The sequence below is a fragment of the Phyllopteryx taeniolatus genome, chromosome 1, assembly GCF_024500385.1.
Source record: "Phyllopteryx taeniolatus isolate TA_2022b chromosome 1, UOR_Ptae_1.2, whole genome shotgun sequence".
NCBI classification, from domain to species: Eukaryota; Metazoa; Chordata; class Actinopteri; order Syngnathiformes; family Syngnathidae; genus Phyllopteryx; species Phyllopteryx taeniolatus.
In genome coordinates this window covers 5,531,014-5,554,183 of record NC_084502.1, presented here as the reverse complement: position 1 = coordinate 5,554,183, position 23,170 = coordinate 5,531,014, and the positions used below count along the sequence as shown (strand labels likewise).

The following is a 23,170-nucleotide window of genomic DNA, read 5'->3' as shown; positions in this document are numbered from 1 at the left end:
TCCGCGGGTGCTCCAGTGGAGTGGCAGCGACATCCGCAGGTCGCAGGGAGAACTACAACTCAACTCCGCTTACGGGAACTGCGTCTGTGGCTTTGTCCACATTATTTGGTCAATTTCACTTTTTTTTTTTCACGACTCAATAATAGAGGTCAGTCCCCACGTGGGTCTGCTATTTTATTTTATTTATTTTTTTTTTTACAAATTATTGACCAAAAGTGAAACCAAGTGTTGAAAATGGGCTTCCTGCGTGACAAGAGAGTGGGAGTGGGAGTGGGAGTGGGAGGAGGCTGGGCGTTCACACGGATACACGCGCACACGCGACCACCAACCCGGCTGGAAATAGAGCCACAGGCTCGAACACGCACACGCACACACGCTTGGAAGGAATGCAAAGCAGGTTAGTTTATGGGCAAATATTACTAACATCATTCAATGGGCAACTGCACTAACTTGTCTTTACGATGGCTCTGTATAATAACGGGATGTTGCTTAAACATTCCAAAATAATCCCAATGTAGAAATAACGAAGCGTTAACCTTAGTTAAAGAGGAGATATTATGTGAAAGTGACTTTCAATGTTTTAAATACAAATAGTTGTGTATGTTCCCGTCAAGTGTGAAATGAATGATCTTATCTGCCTTTTTCGGAAAAGGCGACTGGGAGTGCGCGCTTCTCCATTTTGCCATCACTTAACAAAATAAACAGTCCCCGCGCGCTCTCATGTGAAAGCCCAACGGTAAGCAGAGCTGCCGTATTACCACAGAACTATGTTGCCAGCAGTGTTGGGAAGATTACTTTGGAAATGTAGTCACAAAGTTAATCATTTCAAGTTTCGCCGTTGAAAATGAAATGTACTTTCTCAAAGTAATAGACCTATTTCATTTTGTTTACATTTTGGTGACTTTTCATTGGAATGAATGCATCAACGGGAGTCGAAACATTTGGATTAAAACATACATCATTATTTAGAAATTAACCACGTGTTCTTTACAAAGACAATAAGGTGAGAACGAAACATGATGAAATGTAAATACATAATGTTTGTTGTCTACAGCATGTGGAAAACATGATACCATGCTGACCTAAGGAAAAATGCGCACACTTTAGACAATATCGCTTCATGTGACAACCCAGATAAGTGGATGTTGCATTAAAAAAAAAAAAAGATTATTACAAAGATGAACCTGCTTAAAAGCCCATTTCCTTGTGTATTTAAAACTATGAGTCCAACCTTATCAAAACCTCGGACAAACTACAAGATTGCACCGCGAGGTGGCCCTTCGAGGTCATATTTGAAAAAGTATGTCATGTTTGAGATGACAGCAGGATGGCACATGACCAGAAACAGCCAATCAGATGCGTCGGCTTGAGAAGGAGGAAGTGATAGGCACACACAAAATCTGAGCTTTTGTGGCTAGTTTTCAAATGTAACTAAAATTGTAACCATGGAAATTGCCAAAAGCAACTCTCCTTTCATTGCACATTTTCTCCCCAGGAATGCAATGGACTACAATGACATACTTTTTATAATGAAATGACATCATCTCATTACATGTAATTAGTTTCTCCCCAGCATTAGCTGCTGATAATAAAGAAGAAAAAGGCGGACGTAGCCTGCAGGTCTGCAGTCGCAGTGTTCAACAGGGGGCGCTAAAGAGTTTTAACATGCATTCATTTCCTCATGACTGAACATCTTGTTTAGTTGAGTAATGTGAATGAAGTTGAAAATAATCATAGAGTCATTGTTATTCTTCACCAAACAATTTCTCTCTCTGATTGGCCTAGATGGACGCGGTGACATCACACCCCGGAGGCGGAGCTAGTGAGTACTCCGACCAATCAGAGTGCATCTCCAGCCAGCCGACCACCGGCAGACCGCGCCTACTTCAGTGTGCAGGTAAGGTTACTGTGGGGAAGAATATCTCAATCGTATCGAACGTTAGCTTAGCATATTTGCCGATTTCACCTGCAGGCCAGCACGCCACTCCCGAAACTCAGAGCCAAGTGGACGTCCAAAGAAACACGTCGCACTGTCATGTCATCGCCAATGTCGCCCCAGGCACGGACAGTTTGTCAGCGGCTCCTCCCCCTCCTCCGCCGTGCACCAATAAGAAGCGTCTCTCCTCCAGCGAAAGCCACACCCTCATTGAAGAAGTGGCGGGAGACGGTGAGTCGTTGCACATATCAAATCATCGCTCCCCAATGAAATGAATGGAAATGTCATTCATCCGTTGCAGCCGATCCCCCCCCCCCCCCCCAATCTTTTTTCTGTTTTGCAATAAGCGGAAATAGCACTCAATAATCTACTTTCTATAAACATAGAGTAATAACATAATTCAAAGGAATTTCAAGAATTCCACAGTTGGTGCTGCAATCCGATTCGGCTTTTCCATGTCGTGACGAGGGGCGCTGGCCGGAAGCAGGCGATCGGTTTTGTGTCATGTGTGGGTCCACGTGACACTTCAGAGAAGGTTACCCATTTTTAAAACACACTCGCACGTTATTAAGCCTTTAGCTCACGCTAGGTGACGGACATTTGAGCGTGTACTTCCTGATAGTTACAAAACATTCGACGGTAACCCGAGTAACACCAATTGAAATCGAGCATGCAAGGAAGATGCACGTCGCTTGCTAGCTAACTGCATGCTGTCGTGGTAGAAACGGGTCTAAAAATAATGAAGGCGGGCGCTCAGTACTTGTATATATTGCCGACTCGTGCAAAAAAGCCCAAGTGCGTACCCGGGCTTTGTTTTAGCCGCGCCCAAACAATGCAAACGACTGAAATGGTGGGAAAGCAAAGTCTTTCATGCTTACAGCTCAACAATTCAGTGTCGTTCTAACGTCTAACGTGGGTTTTTGCACGTTTTCAGCAATTGAAACATATATGTAGAAACTAATCTCTGAATTCACTTTGCAGGGTCGTTCCCCTTCGATGGTGACTGCTCGACATTATTGTGTTTTCTGCATTTAGGGACAGGAAGTGGAAAGATCGACACACACCCATTTATCAGCGGGACACCTTCAACGCGAACCTTATCTCTGTGGAACATAGGCACTCACAAAAAGATGCACGCACACGCTGACACTGACCCTGACCCTGAATGCAACATAGGATATGCCAGGCACATCCTGGTTCTTATATGTTCAACAATGTTCATCTATGTGTTCTAAACAATTGGCATCTTTCACAGCTGTTCGTCTTTCAACATTTAGCAACATATTATTGTGTTGTAAATATTGAGACCTCCGCCGCATATTTGATGAACACGTCGCCCTACTACACTACTACTACTACTGTCTTTTTTATTATTATTATATTTTTTTTACGTGTTACTTGGTGCAAAACGGTAGAGAAAACCCTGGCTTAAATGATCAACTCGGTCTCTATTCCGACTGTTGCGTTCACCGACCCTGCAAACCGCCTTGTGTGGCGTTCACTAGCTCGTGTCCTCCACAGACTGTTGCGTTCACTGCCTGCTGGCGTGTCTGTTCTGCGAGCTTCGGGCCATGTGCTGGGCGGCGGAGAGGTGCGTGACGCGCGGAGGGCCCGTGTCCAGCTGCTGCGGGTTGGTGGACACTTGCTGCTCGTGCTGCTGCCGCTGCTGCTGTCGGGACGAGGCGTGTGAGGCCCCGTTGGATTGTGGGATACTGGAGGAGTGCTGCAGCTCGACCGACTGCTTGGAGATTTGTCTGGAGTGTTGCGCCATATGCTTCCCTTCTTAAAACGGGCCATTCGGAGGACGACTACGAGATGACGCCGCTCCAAACGTGACACGTGGTTAGCATGTTTGCCCCACAGTCCAGAGGTTGTGGGTTCCAAACATTGACTGGCAACCATTCTTGGCTTTTTTATTTTTTGTGCGTGCCCTGATGCTGGCTTCGTTGTTTGTCTAAACGTGCCCATTTGTGCAAGTTTTGTGGCATCTCAAAGATACTCGGTGTGATTGACAGCTCCGGAGAGGAAGTGTGCACGCGGGTTTCACTTTACGGAACATTCAAACAGGACACAAGAAGTCACCGAAATGACAACCTTTGTGCCCGGGCCGTCCACCTCAAAGACACACGCACATACTCGTGCACGCATAAAACAGATACATACATAAATCCAAATACACACGCGCACACACACACACACACGCGGGAGTACCTCAAGTGACTCATTACCGGCCTCTCGGTGGTATATTTTTTAATAACGCAACCTGTGGGCCTCGTTTGAGTAATTTTCTTTTTTTGCAATACTTGGCATATGCCAGACACGGTGGACGACCAGTTAGAGCGTCTGCCTCACAGTTCTGAGGACTGGGGTTCAATCCCCGTGGGTTTTCTCCGGGCACTCCGGTTTCCTCCCACATCCCCAAAAAACATGCATGCTAGATTAATTGAAGACTCTAAATTGCCCGTAGGTGTGAATGGTTGTTTGTTTGTATGTGCCCTGCGATGACAGCTGGGATAGGCTCCTGCACGCCCGCGACCCTAGTGAGGAGAAGCAGCTCAGAAAATGGATGGATGGCATATGCCAATGATGCAAGGGACTAAAAGGGAGGCATAAATGTCTTATTTCTTTCTTTGCTAATATTATAGAAAATATATGTCTATTCACACGTTTTATGATGAAACCGGTCATTCAAACAAGACCTTTTGTGTTTTCTCACTTTATTTCCATATAAAGTTTCAATATATAGATATGATACAATGTTACATGGTTGTAAACAACAATAAACACGACTCCCTTTATGATTCTGACAGCAAAGCGTCTGTTGCAAAAGTAACCGTTATTTTCATTATAAAAAAAATAAAACAAACAATATTTGTGAAAGGCTCTGACCGCTCAACAGGACAGCGCTAACGGACATGTTTGTTAGCAACTAGCTAGATAGCATTAGCACAAGCTAACACGCGTTTCCGTCAGGCAGCTAACTCATAACGAGCAGTGTAACCACAAATGGGACAACAGACACGGGCGTTTGGTCCCCAAAACGTTTGTACCAGCAACAGAATGTCAAAGAAAAAAAAAAAAAAAATCAACTGAAATGACAAGTACTATTTGGAGTTCCATTCTCACAACCAGTCAGGACACAGCTTGCAAGTGACGGATGGCTCCGATTGGCCACCTTCGTCTGGGACTGAGTGCCTGTCAATCAGACAACTGACACACGTACAACATTCACACTCATGCGCTGGCCGTGGAAGTCCACCAATTAGAAAATTATTGTTCCAAAAAAATTATACATCCAATTATATATATATTATAAAAACATTTTTTCAATTTTCACACTGACGCCCAAGTTCAGCTAAAACCCAAGCTAACAAAAACAACAATGGTAGCGTAGCTGCATAGCATAGTATTTTGTTGCTAATGTAGCTACAGAAGCTGTAGCTATGAAGGATGATATTCATCGTTTGAAATGTATAGAGGGGTGATTACATAAAGGGTTGGGGATCATTTGAATTGGAGTGATTCCGGTTCCTTATTTCAACTCAGAACGATTCTCGATTACAATTCTTTTAGGGGGTTGGGTCAGAAAAGTTTGCATGGTTTCAAGGGTGTCCAAATTATGAACATCCATTTTCTTAGCAGCTTGCAGCATAAAATAAAAGGAACGTTTGACTCAGGGTTCTTTATAACCAGTATCAATATCAAACCTATGGACTAAAAGGCAAATGTGTGTGGAACTAACGCAATTGACTTCATAGTTATTTGGGACTGTTTTATCACATCAAATGGTTTATAAGTGCACGTTTTGGCAGCCGCGGACCAATGGTTAAGATCATCGCCTGCCACCGTGGGGGAGCTAGGTTCAAGACCCCGACCGGACCATCCGCCAACATCCCCCGGACTCACGGCTGTGGTGTCCTTGAGCAAGACACTGATACTCTGAACTGCTCCCCGGGCGCTTCAGTGTGTTCCGCTAACAAGTGTTTGTGTTCACTGTGATGGGTAAAATGCAGAGAACATTTTTTATGTGCATGCACTTGACAGTAAAGGTGATTCTGCTGCTGCTTCTTTTTTTTCAACTCGACTTCCTGTTTTAAGCTTGTAGCCTTTTATTTTGAAAGGTACGCACTGGAACTCAGCATTTTTTTAATGGATGGAACCAAATGCTATAAAACGTTGATTCCTTTCCATACCCACCGGTTGGTGTTTGTGATACTGTGAGACAACGTTTATGGGAATTTTCTCCCAATTCATTGTGATGTAAAGTTGCTCCGGTGAAGTTTTAGCCCAATTGAAGTTTTTTTTTTGTCATCGGGTCTTACGTTGGTTTGAAGACTAAAATAAACGCTAAAAAAACCATCAGTGCAAAAGTGCAAGTAGCCGTTTATCTTGTTAGCTGTCTCAATGTTGGCATAGACGTATTTTATTGTTTCACTCACCCAACTGCCGAAGACTTGATTTCACTGAAGCGCCACGCAGTGCGGGCTGAGGCTCGGAGCGCGTCAGACGTGACACGCCGTGAAAGCCTCCTTTGCACAATATAATCTTATTCCAAGTGTTGCACTGAGGCGACTGGCCATTAATTGTAACAAACATAAGACACACTTTTGTTCGCCGCAGTTGAGCACGAGCACCTCTTTGGACGCCTTCTTCTTCATTGGTTTCGCCACAATCTTCTTCGCGGTTGGCGGACTAGGCATCGAAACCGGCAATCCAAATTTTTTAATTTGAACGATTCCGGGAGATCCGGAACTTTAGTCACGGTTCCAATCGGTTCTTGATTCTCGATGCCCAACCCTAATCAAAAGGTTACCATGGTGACAGCGAGGAATGGCATAGCCACTATAGTGACAAAGGGGAAGGGTGTGGTTACCATGGCCACAGAGGGAATGTCGTGAATACCATGGTGACAGAGGGGCACTGTTACCATGGTGACAGAGAAGTGTGTGTGTGTGTGTGTGTTGGCTTGGTTACCATGGAGAAAGAGAGAGGTGACTATGTGGTCACCTTGGCGACAGACAATGGCATGGTTACAATGTCATGGGAATAGGGAGGTTACCATGGTGACAGGGGTGCTGTGGCCTGGTTACCATAGTGACAGAGGGGATGGCAGTGGTTTATTGTTGATTGGTTGATCAGAGGTCGTCATCCATGCTACTCCCTCTGCTGCTGCAACGTGACGCCCCACATGACAACAGGGGGTCGGCGCCGCCCGCGGGCGACATCAGGCCGCCATCATCGTCCATCAGGATGTCTCCGAAGTGGTCCAGCGCCGCCAGCCCCGCTTCGTTCATCAGTTCCGAAGAGAAGTCGTCGTCGGCCCCGCAGCGAAGCTCGTTCAGCTCCGCCAAGCCGAGCGAGTCCGACGCCGTCGTCGGCGGGGAGAGGAAGACCCGCGGGTCGGTCGGGGCGCCGTCAACACAAGAATAAGGAACGCCGTGGAGGCTTGCCTGAAGCTCCAACTCCTGAAAATGACAAACCGGTGATCATGTGCGCTTACATGGCGGCTCCAAAATGTGGGCGGGGATGACGGCGTGTTTTGATAGGCAGGCGAGGTGGCGATGTGAATGACTGACAGGTGTGTTGCGGGAGATGGGCTGGACCGATGTGAGATTGACAAGTGAGCATCACTGACCTGTATGCGCAGCATCAGGGTTCTGTTGGTGTGTTCCAGTCTTTTGTGTCTTTCTTCCATGTCACGAGCTCGTTGTTGTTCCTTCTGAAGTCTTCGGATGTAATCCACCGACGCCTTCAGGATGCTTCCTTTGTTCCACCTGGCGTCCCTGTTTAATCACAAGGCCTCGTTAGCGCACGCGGCACAACGAGCAACGGACAACATGATGAGCGCGCGGACGTGTGCACTGACGGGTCGGGCGTCTTGGGGACGAGCGCGCCGAGTTCTTTGATGCGGTCGTTGATGTTGAAGCGTCGCCGCCTCTCGACTGAAAAACGAAAAGCAACTCGTTAACAACGCGCTTCACTTGGTTGAGGTTGTCAGTTGGATTGTTGGTGAAGAACTCACTCAAGTTGTGATTGTCCTTCTTCTGTCGCTCCTTCATCAGCGTCTTCGTCTCCACATCTGCAACAGCGAGATCATCATCATCATTATCGGTGTGTACACATCCTGCTTTAAACTAGGGCTGGGCGATATGGCTTTAAAATAAAACCTTGAATTGTTTTTCTTTTAAACAAAATCTGTTTTTAAATGGATTTTTCCCACTCACGGAAAAAGCAAATAAAAGTGAAATAATTTTTTTACCCTTCTGGAATTTGCTTTATTTCTCTTGATACCAAGTTTTAAACAGTTTTTTTCAAGCAAGTTCACCCCCAGCATTAACTTACAGCCGGGGGGGGGGGGGGACGATTTAATGCCTGGGCTACAACTAAATGTACATTTGTTTGGAAAAATATCATGATGACAACAAAAATAGCTCATGAGGGTTTAATTTAATAGCTGCTATCCTGCCATTTTCCTGATAACAAAAATCAGCGTGAGCATGTACAATAGGATATCAAATATTATGGAATCGGCTGCATTTTTGTCATGTTCATCGTACTCTTGAGGGAATATACCTTTAGTTGTACCAAGCATTAAAAACAAGATATTGTCACATTCCACAGAAATAGAACATAAAAATCTTTACAGATGTTACAATGAGTCATTCCTGAAAAAAAGAGTAGACATACATTTATACTTCCAAGAGTCCCTTATGAGAAGAGATTTCTTGGACTTTTGAAGTTTTGCGGTTATTTTGAGACTCACTGATCAGGAAGTAAGAAGTGATGACAATGTCCAATTCGGGCCTGAGGATGCAGTTGTGCTGACTTATCAAAGTGAAGGAAGTGAACAGTCTCTGTACACGTTGGGGGATGGGGAGGGTCTTAACTCGCTGTCAGCAGCCAATCGGCTGCAGGCTGTGTTCCGAGTCGACTATTTGACACCCTCTCACCTCACATCGGGGTTGGGCAAATTTCCGACTCCCGTGGTCGCAAAATGGCCCACTCAGTTCTTTAACGCAGTCCACAAGAGCCCGTACATCATCGCGAGTCCTGTAACATGTTGCCGGCGTCGGGCACAAACCTTGCACCCCCAAAACTATCACTTTTCAAGAAACCAAAAAACTGCCACGCTTGTTGTGCCATTGACATCGCATCATCAGGGAGGGAAAGCCATTTTCAACACTTTATATTGGTCAATCATTTGTAAAAAAAAAATAAATAAAATAACACACGTGGAGACTGACCAATAGTATCGATTTGTGGGAAAAAAATATGAAATTGACCAAACCATTTTCCCCCCTAAAATTGGTTACTTATTCATTTACCAACTTATTTATTATCAATAATAACATTTAAAAACAGAAAATAAACATTTTACGTTTTCATTTATTAATTATAATTAAATAACACAGTTTAATCCAATACATCTAAAATTGATTATTTTATGCATAGATTTAAAAATAATTGGTTCATTAAATATAATTGAAAAGGAGCAAGAATTATCCAGAGTTTCTTTAAAGTGAAAAATGTGGATGTTTTACTATTCAAAGAATATATTTCATTTGTCTCATTTAGTAAGCAATTATGTATCATATATTATTAATCAAAATGTATGTATTTAGATACATTTCTTACTTATTGTAAATAAAAATAATTATTTATTTACATTAAAAAATTATGTATTAAATAACTGGTAAATGAATTGTAAGAATACAATTGAAATGAGCATGAATTATTATTTTACTATTGAAATATACAACTTTTTTTTTTTTTTTTTATTCTGGCCCCCCCTGTTTTACATCATCACTCTCTGGTAAACATGGAAACGCCAAAGCGCAGCAACTCACTATTCAGCCCTCGTTTGACGGCGAGCAGGTCGGCCGGACAGCTGTTGCTAACGGCAATGGCGGGCGTGGCCTTGTCCCCGCTCTCCCCGTAGAGATCCAGCATGTTTCCCGCTGCCGCCGGCAGCTGCAACAAGCAATGAGCCACCACCGCGTGAGCGTCAACTATCAGAAATAATCAACTCCAACAGTGTGCTTAGCTAACATGCTAACCCTAACGAGGAGGGCTGCATAATTATTTGGATCAATATTGTGATCACGATTATTCTTCATGTTAGGGAAAAATCTTTATTTTTATTGCACTAATGTTTAACAAACAATATGTAACAGTTTCCAGTTCAAATTGAATCTTTAAATAAAAAAAGAAATGATATGTACTGTAATAATGTAAAAAAATAAATGTACCCAAAAAAATTCTACTTACGCGAGGGCTAACTGAATAAATGTGCAATCACAAATTGCAACTTAATGCAAGCAAATACAGGTCATGCCTAAAACGCAATCACATTAGGCTGCAAGCAATGACTTTTCATTTCAAAATCCCCGTCGTCGACATTGTGAATTGTCGAGGACGGTACGTCTTCGTTGCTCTGCTTGACTATCGGTCGGTCACAAACTGCAAAGAAGTCGACAGCTGTGATTTCCCGCTCTATGTATTTTTTCATGAAGGTCAGGCCAGCTGAAAAGTTGAAGTCAAGGCAGGTTCATTTCATTGTGGCAGCCAAAATCCCGATCATCATTAAAATGCGATTATTGTGCAGCCCTACTAACGAGCTCCGCGAAACAGTGAACTTCAGGGATCTGCTGAGCCAACAGCAAGACAAGATGACAAAACACATTCATTCAGCCCTCCGACTTTTTCGGACATATTTCAAAAAGGAGTCATATTAGATATTGCATACATGTAAAACAATTCCCAGGTGCCTTAATAACACCGTGAAATGTTTTCATCAAAATACCCCAAGGATCCAGAATCATAGGTATATTTTCAGAAGCTAATGTTGTCATCTCACTTGAAAAGATAACTAAACCCAAGATGTCAAAAATGTCTGTCATATTTTCAACGTGCACGTCTTTTACTTAAATCGACAAAGCATTTCCCGAAAAAATATGTTGATCAAACACTGTATCTGCTGAGGTTTGGGGGCCGCCGCTTTTACGTCATTTCGCTCTCGTGCCGCCTGCAAAACCAGACAGAGTTGCTAAACGTTCAGTCACGAAAAGCTACACATGGGTCAGATCCATTTATCTAGCCAGTTAATAGCACAATCCCGGCTGGCTTGCAACGGCTCTTTTCATCATTCGGCATCGTTCCAAGTTGGTATCCCACCTTATACTGCCATCGTACTGTCAACACAGCCCCATTCCCAAATCACCTAAGGCATTGAACACCCGACTCCAAGGAAACTTTCGCCGCCGCAGATATATAGCTGATATAGCTAATTGTCCGTTACATTGATGCACCCGTATTACTGTGCAGTACTAAATTCTTGTTTTTCATGGCCACAATGGATCCAAACTTACCATGCCGGGGTGCTCGGTTATGGTGACAATGTTGATATACAGTACTCATTGCAGGCGAGTTGCTTTCATGAACCGCGAGGAATTAGTGTGCTTCCTCGTTCCAAATCCTTTTCCAAAGGCGAACGGCTTGACCATTTTTTTTTTTTTTTTTACTACACCAAACACAGTATGTTCCAGACTCCAGAGCCTGGTGTTTTGTATTCCTCAGAGTCAACACTGCCGCCGTGCCGCTCTCGCTCTCTTTCTGCGCTGCAAGTCTACGCACAATAGACAATAGATCATGGCACGGGCGCCACGTCAATGCCCCACATTCAACATGGCCGCCACGTAGGCACGTCCTTTGGAATTGGATCTAGTCATATTGTATTTCTGTGACCCGGAAATGCTTCAGTCCCATTCTCTTCCTGCGCCAGTAAACAACAGCGGCCAATTCAGGAACTAACAGACTTTCAGGTCAGTTTTATCCAATACCCATTAGATCGGGGTCTCTTCTATTGTGTACGTACACGTACAGGTACACACACACACGGCCGTGAAAACATATTGGCCCCATTCTCAAATTCGTATATTTTGGCAGCTTCCCCACTTTAATGTTAAAGATCATCAAACAATAACCCAAGTGAACTTAAAATGCTTTTTGAAAATGCAGACCAGCAAGTCAACTTCTGAATGGCTTAAAAAAACTAAATGAAGGTTTTGGAGTGGACTCGTCAAAGTCCGGACTTGAATCCGATTGAAATGCAGTGGCGTGACCTTAAAAAGGCAGTTCACGCTCTAAAACCCTCCATTTTTGCTGAATTCCCGCCCGAAGATAGCGGGGATAGGCTCCAGCAGCCCGCGATCCTAGTGAGGAGAAGCTGATCTTAAATATGAAATATTGAAGTGGGGAAACTGTGCAAAAAGATACGCATTTGAGACGGGGGCACTGTCAAAAGCCAGTTTTCCATTGTACGTCCCGTTCAAATCACATTTCAGTAACAACTTTCTTGGACCCGAGCTAGCGTATGACAACGCTAAATGCTAACTTCAGAGAATCAACAGCAAACGTCATTAACTTCCAATTAAAGTAAGAGCAATTTCACTTCGTGTTTGAAAGGATAAACTTCTGCTTCCTTGGCTGCTGCGTCTAAGTTTAAAAAAAAAAAAGAGAAACTTTGTTTTTTTACCTCCGCTTTAAGTCTCTCCTTGTCATGTTCCTGCAGGAAAACTAAAATCCTCATCGTGTAGCACCAACACACACACGCGCATTCACCGTGCTAGCACACACGCGCCCACACACAATCACACACATGCATCGGCAGCAGCTGTACTGCTTCAATCGGTTGCTCTTTAGCCACTGTGAAAAAATAAGGAAATGTCCCTTGAGAAGAAAACCCACACATTTCATTAGCACACACACGCGCACAAAAAAGGCACATATGCCCAGGAAGGGGAAGGAGCGAGGTCTGCGGAAGCAACACAAAAGAAGAATAGTGGCAAAAACAAAAAAAAACAAAAAAAAGCTGCCTCATCGATTTTTTTCTGCCTCACCCTCAGAATTGCTTTCGCACACACACACACTATCACCCAGACTCACAAACACACTCTCAAACACGCATTCATAAACACACACTCTCACTCTCAAATACACTCATAAACACTTCTCTCTCACAAACACACACACACGCTCTTAAACACACTCTCATAAACAGTCTCACACATGCACTCACTCACACACACACACACACTTCCACAAACACCTACACTGTCGAACACACTCTTCTCACACAGACACTCACAAATGCACTTTAAAACACATTCTCACAGACATACACTTACACACACACTGTACATACACACTGTCAAAAACAGACTGTTCTCTCACACACATACTCACACTTTCACTGTATCACACTTCTCACACTTTCACACTCATTCACACACACACACACACTTACATTTTCTCTCTCTCTCTGTTATACACAGACACACACAAACTGTCAAACACACACACACACTCACTCACAATCACATGAAGCATACGCGATGAGGGTGCCGGGCGTTACCGTGGCGGCGAGCTGATTCCGCGAGTCGAGCAGCGTCAGGAAGTCGTCATTTAGGCTGGACTCCAGGCTGATGATGTCGTCAATGACCGTCTCCTCCATCTAAAAGAACCAATCAGAGGGGATTTGAATCCTTTGTTGTTAAATTATGCAGAGTGTGGACCGTGAACTTTTTCAGACAGAAGACTCATCAAGTTGGATATGAAACACACACACACACGTTCTTTTTTTTTTTTAGTCAATCGTAGCTCCAAATACAGTTTAGCAGCAAGGCCTCACGATCATACTCAACCTGTTCGTAGTCCGCATATACATGTCGAAATACACTCGTGCTGACATGCATGCACTCGTAGGTGAGTTTGCAGGGACGAGTGTCTTTCAAAGACCAAGCCTGTGTCTTTTGCATTCTTTTTTTGGAACATTTTGTAAATTGTGATGACATTTGAGCACGAACAAATGCACACGCTCCGTCCGCTCGGTATTACCTCCGCTTTGGGGCTACTGAGCGCATGCTGCCTGCCGGGGGAGGAACCCGATGACGGCCCGGAAGCGTCACGACCGGCGGGTCTCACGGCGGAGGAGAGGTACTGTCGGACCTGCTGCTTCTGAGCCTGCTGGATGTGGTACCTGGTTGGGTTTTCCAGGTGGGTTTGCACCTGATGGGTGGCGAGAGGTCAGCATGCTGTGCATATGTGGTGTGGGAAAGACAACGACAGCAAGGACGCGCCTCATACCAGGGGTGCAAGTCTCGTGTTTCAAGAAAAAACAAGCAAGTCAACTCGAGACCCACTAAATTTCAAGCAAGTCAAGTCAAGTCATTTCTTAGGTTAAACAAGACAAAGGTCAAGTCATACAATCTTGCTCACACACAACGTAGTCGCACTCAGCATCTGTATTTGCGTTAGTTGGCTGTAGTAAGTAACACATTCACAAGCACATAGTTCTTTTATGGTCACAATAAAGTCTTTTCTATTACTTTATTTTCTTCTCAATTAAGACAAATGAAACTTAGTTAATGCATAACCTACAACCTCGAAAGCTAATCTGTGAAGTTAACGTGGTTTACTGTAATTTCTCGGGTATAATGCACAACCATGTATAATGCGCACCTCCAAAGTTGAGCAAAAAAACCCTTCTACCCATGTATAATGCATTTTTCCAATGCGTGATTTTGCTCCTACCCATATGATCAAAACCAAGTATTTTTTCAAAGAACTATTCTGAAGTTAAGCACTTTATTTGAACATTTTTTGATTTACTTGCTCTTATTTTGAAATTGACACCCTTACTTTTATTTAGTCAATGCGAAAAAACACAGTTGTGCTCATATGTTTGAATTTATAAGATGGGTACAATTCTTGTAAGAAAACATGAAGGGCTAGGCAAAACACATTTAATTGGATTTTAATGGGATTCAAATTAAACTGTCAAACATTTCAGAAAAGCATTATCATTAAACAAAGCATAACCATAAAGAAATGAATGATGGTTGTTGTTCAGTCATATTTAAAAAAAAAAACAATATTTCACAAATTCTGCTAGGGTATATTTGCTTACTTACTTACTTACTAAATGATATGCAGTCCTACGTACCCCTGTCATATTGGAATGGGCTACACCGTTTTCAGAAGCTCTCGGTGGCGGCATATTAGAATGAAAGTGTACACCTTTCTCATAACCTCTAGGTGGCGGTGACATTGGAATTCAAGTGTAAAGCTTTTTCATAACCTCTAGATGGCGGCATACATTTATAAAATGGGAAAGTCTTTTTCATTTTTCCCCTATACCTATTTATATATAACGTGTACTATTGACTTTTGACATTTGTTTTTGGGGGGGAATGCACATTATACACGAAACATTACGGTACTCGTCTTTGTGGGTCTTATAGTGACAGATGAAGTCAGATGTCATAGTCGTCGTGTCTCTCATCTTTTGCGTTGCAAACTTTGATCAAGATTTTATCTACAACAATTCTTGAATCCAAAAGTGTTACATTTCTGAGCTTTATTAGCAAACGTCTTTTAAGGCGATGTCACATAGAATTGGGTTACAAGGTCCCATGGAGAAAGAAGCTTCAGGACACAAAAGGAAGAAACAATTTCCGAATCTCAAGACAATGTCACTCACAAACCAAACATACAGAAAGAAGAAACAAAGACGAGAGCTTCTTGCGAGAAAAGTGAAGCACCCATCGAAAAACCTTAGGACACAAAGCAAGGAAACTTAAGTCCTGAGTCTCAAGACAATGTCCGTGAGCTACAGAAAGATGATAAAAAAGCTACGATCTTGAATCTTAGCAATCAGAACAAGTTTTAACCTTCCAAATCAAGTGAAGCGCCAATCTAAAAAGTCTCCTGTTCATTGAGCTGAGGGACCGCTCCACCCTCCATGAGCCACTGCACAAAAAATAATTTGCTAAAAAAAAACACATGGAAAATGTAAACAAGCAAGTGGAGTTCAGACCACGTCTTAAAGCTGGCCACCTACGGTACCAGTCGAACATTCGGACACACTTTCAAACGCGATTGAATGGGAAACGGTGTCCAAACATTTGGCTGGTAGTCTTAAGTTCCCCACCTCTGCCTCGTACCTTCAACACCTCTACAGGGACCTGAGCGGGAGGTCCGCAGGGGGACGCGCTGACGCAGACGGGGGAGGACGACGAGGCGGCGGGCGGACGCAGGAGCTGTTGCTGCGCCTCCTTCTGCTCCTCCTCCAGAGCCTGCTGACGCATCAGATCCTGACGCATCAGGACCCTGCGGGGCAGAGCGGCGTCAGCGGCCGCGGCCGGGCCGGGAGGGAAGCCAGACGCTTACCTGGAGGACATGGTCACCGGCACGGAGGAAGACGACGACAAGGAGGAGGAAGAGGAGTCGCACGCAGAAGCACTGAGGAGAGAGACATCACCGTACTCCAATGTCTTCTTTTTGCAACATTCCGCTTAGTGCGACAGCAACCAATGGGGGACCCTAGCACTTCTCTTGCATGCAGTTGCCCTTAAAGGTTCATCTCAACAGATTAGAATATTGCATAAAGGTTCATTCATTGCAGTTGTTCAAATCAACAAAGGAACCCTAACTGACTTCATGAGCCATCCGCAGTTTCACGCGTCTACGTAGATTTGCACGGCTTCATCTTTGCGACGACCATACGCGACGTGAACGACGTCAACGATGTCGTTGGCGAACTCGCCCTCCGATGATGATCTCGTCCTCGGCCGTGACGGAGGCGCCCCCGGCAGATGTCAAACGGCAGGGTTACAGCCAAAGTACCGTTCGGTTGTATTTCACTTTTAAGCTTGAAGACATTTACGTGCCATCTTTAAGAAATCTTTTTTATGAGGTAACCTTTTTTATTTAACTTAGGTGCAATACATTACATTGACTCGTTATTGAAGTCATTTGTATTTTTTCTATATTCAAGTGCATGGTTACTGTTCAAACTCTGCATAATGCTACGGTTTAAAATCATATATCAATTTACAGATTTTTTGGAAGGAATAAATAGGCTCACTCCAGCTCATGCGCTATAGGACAGAACGGATGGACAGATAAATATACTGAATAAGCATGCCATTTAAAGATGAAAAGGGCCACATCGTAGGTATGGTTTACCTTTGAGGGGCGTGATGACTGAACGAGGGACGGACGGGCGAGCACCGACACAGCGTGTCGGCATCGGGGGTAGAGGGTAGTTGCGAAGGCTGCCGATACCAGCCCCAGATACTTGGAGCACAACAATAATAATCTGACATAAAGTCCTACTCGGCAGTAGTTGGCACGACACTGTGACCTTTGACACATCGGTGAATCACGACGTGGGTCAGAAAGAAAGATCTGTTTTCACAATGATCTGTCATTGTGTGAACTGAAATTTGATATATCAAAAGTACTCGTCGTATCGGTACCGATAGGAGCTTAGGAGTGAATACTTCATTCCCAAAGCAAGTGGTATTGAACATCCTTACTATGAACCCATAGAAATGTATGATCCCCAAATATTATTGCGTAGTTACAACAAATGAACATACAGCTAGTTTTGAAATTAGAAGTCAGTAAAAAATATTTGATCCACTGATTCAGTCATACTTTTTTCAATGTATTTTAAAGGGGGATTGGTAAAAAAGACAAACAATGCTTGCAATATCTCAATCTGCAGTTCTGGTATTTTAGCATATGGTTTGCTTTCGCGGGCCACATGAAATGATGCGGCGGGCCGGATCTGGCCCCAGGGCCATGAGTAGGACACCACGTCGGCTACGGCGTCACCTGCTGCGGATGGGCTGACTCTTGATCTCGTAGAAGGTGTCGCAATCTGACGGCAGCAGGGTGTCCACCTCGATGTCGGCGACGATGCCAGACTCCACCCTGAGTGCACACCACAAACACAACCAATCAGAAGCCTCCTATTTCACGCCGAAGGAACCCGACCGGGATTGAGACTCCTCTTAAAATTGCCTATCGAAACCGGAAATGGCGATACCCAAAGACAGGGGTGTCAAACATACGGCCCGTCAGGGGTCTGCAGGCAAAGAGTATATTGAATATATATTGAATATCATGGGATCGGGGTCACATAATAGGTCAGATATCAAGATACGAATTGATCTCTTAATCTTGTGTATCGTTACATCCCTATTATTCAAGAATTGAATCAAATACAAACATTTCACTTATGTAACATTGTTCATCTTACTTTTAAAAATGGTATTGACAATAACTAAATGAACCGATTATTTCATGAGATTAATGAATCAAATATTTCAAAAATGTAAATTGTGAAATAAAACAATCACATTTTTCATTATATTATTCAAAATTATTACCCAATTATTTGATAGTATAAATAAAAATGGATCAAAATGCATAAATGAATGACTCGCAATAAATCCACTAACTAATAATCTGTTGACATAATGAATAACATGTAAAAACAAAAATGAATAAATACATTTTCAATCATTGACCAATTTTAGGGGAAAAGAAAACAGTGACATAATAAAGGGAATCTTGATCATGTCAATAACAGGTGGGCCGGATTAAAGAACTGAGTGGGCCGTATGTGGCCCTCAGTCCATCCTTTGCCCACCCCTGGTTGACCCAACGGTCCGACGTATGCGCAATAATGCCTGCTCTTGCATGACTGTTTTCATCCTCTTCCTAAATCCTGCCCCCCGTCTAAATCCCCCAAAACAAAACAAAAATCCAACGAATGTGTGCATTTCTGCTGAGTCACTTCACACATGTCGTCGTCGTCGCCACAACCAACCAACCCCCCCCCCCGCCCCCCACCACAAAGTTTCCATGAGAATTGACACCACTGCATTCTTGAGAGCAGGAAATCATCATTCCTGTCACTTTCCTTTGATACACTGCATTTGTGTGTGTGTGTGTAAGTCCTTTGAAAGAAAATGTTTTGGTCCTTTTTTGTTGTTGTGTTGTGTTGTGTAACTCTACTGACATTTAAAAAATAAATAAATCAATAAATGTTTGACCATTTCTGTGCAGTCAGGGCCCAGTGGTCGGAAACCCTTCTGGACAAGAAAATGCAACGATATCATCGCTGTCGCATACTCACAAAATGCTTGAAAACTATATTCAGTATGCAAACACATAATAATAATAATAATAATAATACTAATAATAATCAGCCTTTTATTTTGAATCACAAATAAATCAATTTAAAACTGGGTAAACGTCTGGAAACTATTTATTTACGTTTTCAGTTAACTTTATAAGAGATGCCGCTGATCCTGGGGAAAAACCCTGCACTTTTTGTTTTTGTTTCAACTTAAAACAAAAGATAAGTGAAAGATGAACATTTGAACATTGAACATTTTGGAAAACTTGATTTACGAGCCTGGGAACTCCCTGCATATGATGTTCGAATTTTGAAACAAAGGTGTCTATTGTCTAAGATTAAAAATACAAATGAAAAACCTAACATGTTGCAAATCTTTCAAGCTGTTCAATAAACATACGCTTAAAGGCTTGGGCAGCCGTGGCCCAATGGTTAAGATCATCGCCTGCCACCGTGGGGCACCTCGGTTCAAAACCCCGACTGGACCATCCGCCAACATCCCCCGGACTCACGGCTGTGGTGTCCTTGAGCGAGAAATGCTCCCCGGGCGCTTCGGCTGCCCCCTGCTCCGGTGTGTTCCACTAACATGTGTATGTGTTCGCTGTGATGGGTTAAATGCAGAGAACACATTTCGTGCGCACGCATGCACGTTCATGACAATAAAAGATGATTCTTCTTCAAAGGCGTTTGCATTATTCAAAATTATGACAGCAAATAAATATTGGCTCCAAATATCGGCCCTGAAAAAGACGGTCTATCGCTCTATCGCTCGAATAAATAAAACGGCGCCGACACCCCTTGCAAACAGAACCTCCAATGGGCAGCGGGCAGTGCCCAGCAGACAAAGAAGCATCGGGCAATCAGCGTTTTTCGTTCAAAGTAATAACAAACTCCGAACGTGACTCGAAACCTGCACACACATCAAATCAGTCAGCGCAGAAACAAAGGCACGACATAAAGACATTTGAAAAAAATACCTCAATTATCGTCACTGGGGTCGGAGTGTTGTTGTGGGGCGGCTTACTTTGACTTATTGCAACTGGACACGCGGGAAGGGAAACCGGGCCGCTGCACCCCCGATTACGTCGCCCCCAGCTCCCCCTCACCCAAACACACACAATTTTACAGCCATTAAAACAATGACATTCCTTTCGATCATGTCATTTTACGCATTTCAGAGCTACTCTAGAATGCATCGCAGAGCTCATCACATGTTCAGCAAGTCAAGTAAGTTGAGTCAAACTGTTACATCTTGACAATGTATGACAAATTAAACGATAATGTGGAGTGAGTTGGTCATTATTGTGAAAATTCCATCAACCGTCTTGACTCCGTGGAATAGCCGTTTCAAATCAAAAGTTATGAATTGATCAAAAAAGTCAAAGGCATAATCATGGGCGCTTTTAATGTTAAAAGAGGGTGAAATTCAACAGTAACAGCAATAAGAAGCCTCGTGTGTTGATCAGAGTTGCGATTCAAGGTTTTGTTGGGCTTCAGAGGATTGTAAATCGGGCCCCGGCACTTTCTTAAGTTTGGGAATGACTGAAAACAGGACAAAATGTTCATCACTTGTCCGTAATCTAATTTCCACGAATGCCTTGTTTTGCTTAAAACACAAAGATAATTTGTTGGATTTCATGGAGGACTAACAAAATCCGAAAGTATTCACATCTGACTGATTATCAGAGGATTTGGACTTTTTCTCCAAATCCCTTTGACTCCCTTTCCATTTTGTGTGCAACAAAAAAGCTCTCTGGCAAGAATAATATTTGACAGATTTTTGTTGTGTTCAGTGTTGCCATTGTGCATTTCAATATCAGGCCACTTTACGCTTTTTTACAGTCATTTTATTCTAGCTCAACGGAGGCTGTGCAATTTTCACTAATGCATTCTCTCTTTATGAGAATGGTTCGGTAAATTCAGTGGAAATCAGAGTGTTATGAATGTATTGTTCTACAGAAGGTGCTTAATTATTTAGGGCCATATTCTCAGTTTGTTGTTGTTTTTTTTGCATGCCTGGCTCGCGGACTTTAAAGGTATGCGGATTCTACGGTATTTACTTCTGCCGAACGTCTGCGCAACCGCCAATGAGGAGAGATTAATTAAGTCTGAGACTGGCTGTAAATCATGGAGCATGGAGTTTCCTGAGATTTGTGGATGCCATTAAAATCCATTTGGAAAATATAGCTCTCTTCAAATCTGAAATTAACTTCTGTAGCGAGCATACATCTTCGCCAGCGAGACGGAACCGCGCCGCATAACACGGAAGTAAAAAGAGAATGTGTTTTTTTCATTCAGTACGGAATAAATCCAATTAAAGTAATTTAATCAGCCAATAGCAGGGCACATACAAACAAACAACCATTCGCACTCACATTCACACCTGCGGGCAATTTAGAGTTGTCAATCAACCTACCATGCATGTTTTGGGGATGTGGGAGGAAACCCGAGTGCCCGGAGAAAACCCACGCAGGCACGGGGAGAACATGCAAACTCCACACGGGCGGGGCCGGGGATTTGAACCCCGGTACCTCAGAACTGGGAGGCAGACGGTCTAACCGGTCGTCCACCGTGCCGCCGTCGTAAAACGAAGAAGTCAATATAAGGAGGTAAAGTCAACCAACCACAGGTGAGATCTCGACTGATTGAGAGCTTAGGGTCTTATAAAGTGGCAAAAACAGGGGCAAGAACAATGACACCAACAGATTTGGAGAAGCAAGATATTCCCCATCCATGGCCTTATTTAGCAGAATTATTGTGGAAAAGGGGGGGGGGGGGGGATTAGTGAGAGGAGGAGGGGGGGTGGGGGTGGGTTAGTGGGGCTACATTCAAATCTTGCTAGCGGGTTTTAAATTGCAAGCTTTAATTGCAATGATTAGATTAAATCCCTCACTTCCGTTTCTTTGGGGGGAACCTGAATTTCGTCCATAAGTGAAAGAATATTAAAGTTCATTTAATGCTGAGCCAGTTCAGAGTGACATATAAAAGAGCAGTTCCGAGTTGGCTGATATTTAACACTTAACACTTTACTTCGGCGCCAAATTTCTGAGCACATAAACTGTTACATCACCCACTTAAATCCCTTCTCCTTTAAGGTAACTTCAACTCCGTTCACAGCTATAACGTTTCCAAGTTCACTTCCTCCTAAGATAGTTCAGAGTGACGAAAAGAAGGGCAGTTTCGAGTCGCCTGAAAGTTCATCTTCAACACTTTACTTCGGCAACAAAACAATAACGACGTTCAACATTTTGGGGGCCATCTGCACCCTCTAAACACGAAACATTATATGCTAATCAATACGACTTCCGGGTGCGCCTGAGTAGCCAATGGAAAACAAAGTAAAGCCAGAAGACCAAATAACGGTGACTCACCGAATCACGTTAAGACTTTCAGCCGAGTCCAGGATGACAAAAACGGTGTGCGGCTCGAGCCCACTCCGGCCCTGGCCTGCGCTCGTTTCCCGGTCCGGACTAACGGAGGACATTTCTCCAGCGGTACCGAAGATACGGAGCTGCCAGGCCGACCGAGATGAACACGGAGGAAATGCGCCCGATTACCCAGCAGCCACCGCACCCACACCGCACACACATACATACGCAGCTGCGAGCGTAGACATGAAACACACAGCTTGGTCGCTTTGACTACACTGTTCAAAAAACACAAACAGGAGTAGCAGTGCTCGTGAGAGCAAGTGCTAAAAATGATTATTGAAAAGATGACTCATGTGACATATTTGCGAGCGAAATATTTTGAATTTAGAAGTTTATCGCGGATTCTACCTGTTCTAGGTCTACACTCAAGGGGTTGGACTCCAAGAAAGGCCGATCGCCTTCTAACCAATAGTATCGCAGTTTTGAACCTTAACAGCCAATCAGCTGCCGCTTTCTGCTCGTGTCTTCCGGTCTGCCGCCCCTCTTGTTTGTTTTCGTCCTTCTGTGAGCAGCGAGTGGGCGTTTAGGGGAAAATCCGAGGTGACGTCGTATCAATCGGTGGACATACATGGACAGCTCACGTGACCTATTAACAGGCCGGGCAGCTCTCAGGAGGCGGGGCTATGTGTGTTGTGTTTCTTTCAACTGGATTCAATAAATACCTTAAAATGACTCAGTCTTTAAAAAAATAATAATAATAAAAAACAGTGGCAGAAGGAAGTGACGCCCCAGAGTTCAATGTCTGGGTTTGACTTATGTTCATCATGTTTATCATTTGTTTTTTACTAAAATTAAAACGATGAGCGTTTA

The 23,170-nt window shown here is 43.6% G+C and overlaps 2 protein-coding genes across 5 annotated transcripts; one reads left to right on the top strand and one right to left on the bottom strand.

Annotated features, from left to right (window-relative positions):
* The first annotated feature begins 298 nt into the window (after positions 1-298).
* zgc:113363 (uncharacterized protein LOC791449 homolog) lies at positions 299-4,734 on the top strand. 2 transcript variants are annotated; one of them, XM_061765728.1, is made up of 4 exons: positions 299-397; positions 1,786-1,897; positions 1,973-2,167; positions 3,458-4,734. In XM_061765728.1, the coding sequence occupies exons 2-4, from the start codon at positions 1,786-1,788 to the stop codon at positions 3,721-3,723; spliced, it is 573 nt and encodes a 190-aa protein (XP_061621712.1). In that variant the 5' UTR covers positions 299-397; the 3' UTR covers positions 3,724-4,734. The 2 variants fall into 2 exon arrangements, with proteins under 2 accessions (XP_061621712.1, XP_061621720.1); XM_061765736.1 differs by having other exon boundaries at positions 2,918-3,596.
* Positions 4,637-22,519, bottom strand: LOC133474226 (transcription factor E3-like). 3 transcript variants are annotated; one of them, XM_061765700.1, is made up of 11 exons: positions 22,301-22,519; positions 17,618-17,716; positions 16,166-16,237; positions 15,940-16,105; positions 13,832-14,002; positions 13,350-13,448; positions 9,784-9,907; positions 7,959-8,015; positions 7,803-7,878; positions 7,572-7,719; positions 4,637-7,401 (listed from the first exon to the last, which is right to left on the bottom strand). In XM_061765700.1, exons 1-11 carry the CDS (start codon positions 22,411-22,413, stop codon positions 7,072-7,074), a joined length of 1,455 nt encoding a protein of 484 aa, XP_061621684.1. In that variant the 5' UTR covers positions 22,414-22,519; the 3' UTR covers positions 4,637-7,071. The 3 variants fall into 3 exon arrangements, with proteins under 3 accessions (XP_061621684.1, XP_061621700.1, XP_061621692.1); XM_061765716.1 differs by lacking the exon at positions 22,301-22,519 and adding an exon at positions 19,907-19,923 and having other exon boundaries at positions 16,166-16,345; positions 16,433-17,716; XM_061765708.1 differs by lacking the exon at positions 22,301-22,519 and adding an exon at positions 19,907-19,923 and having other exon boundaries at positions 16,166-17,716.
* Between the last annotated feature and the right edge of the window lie 651 nt (positions 22,520-23,170).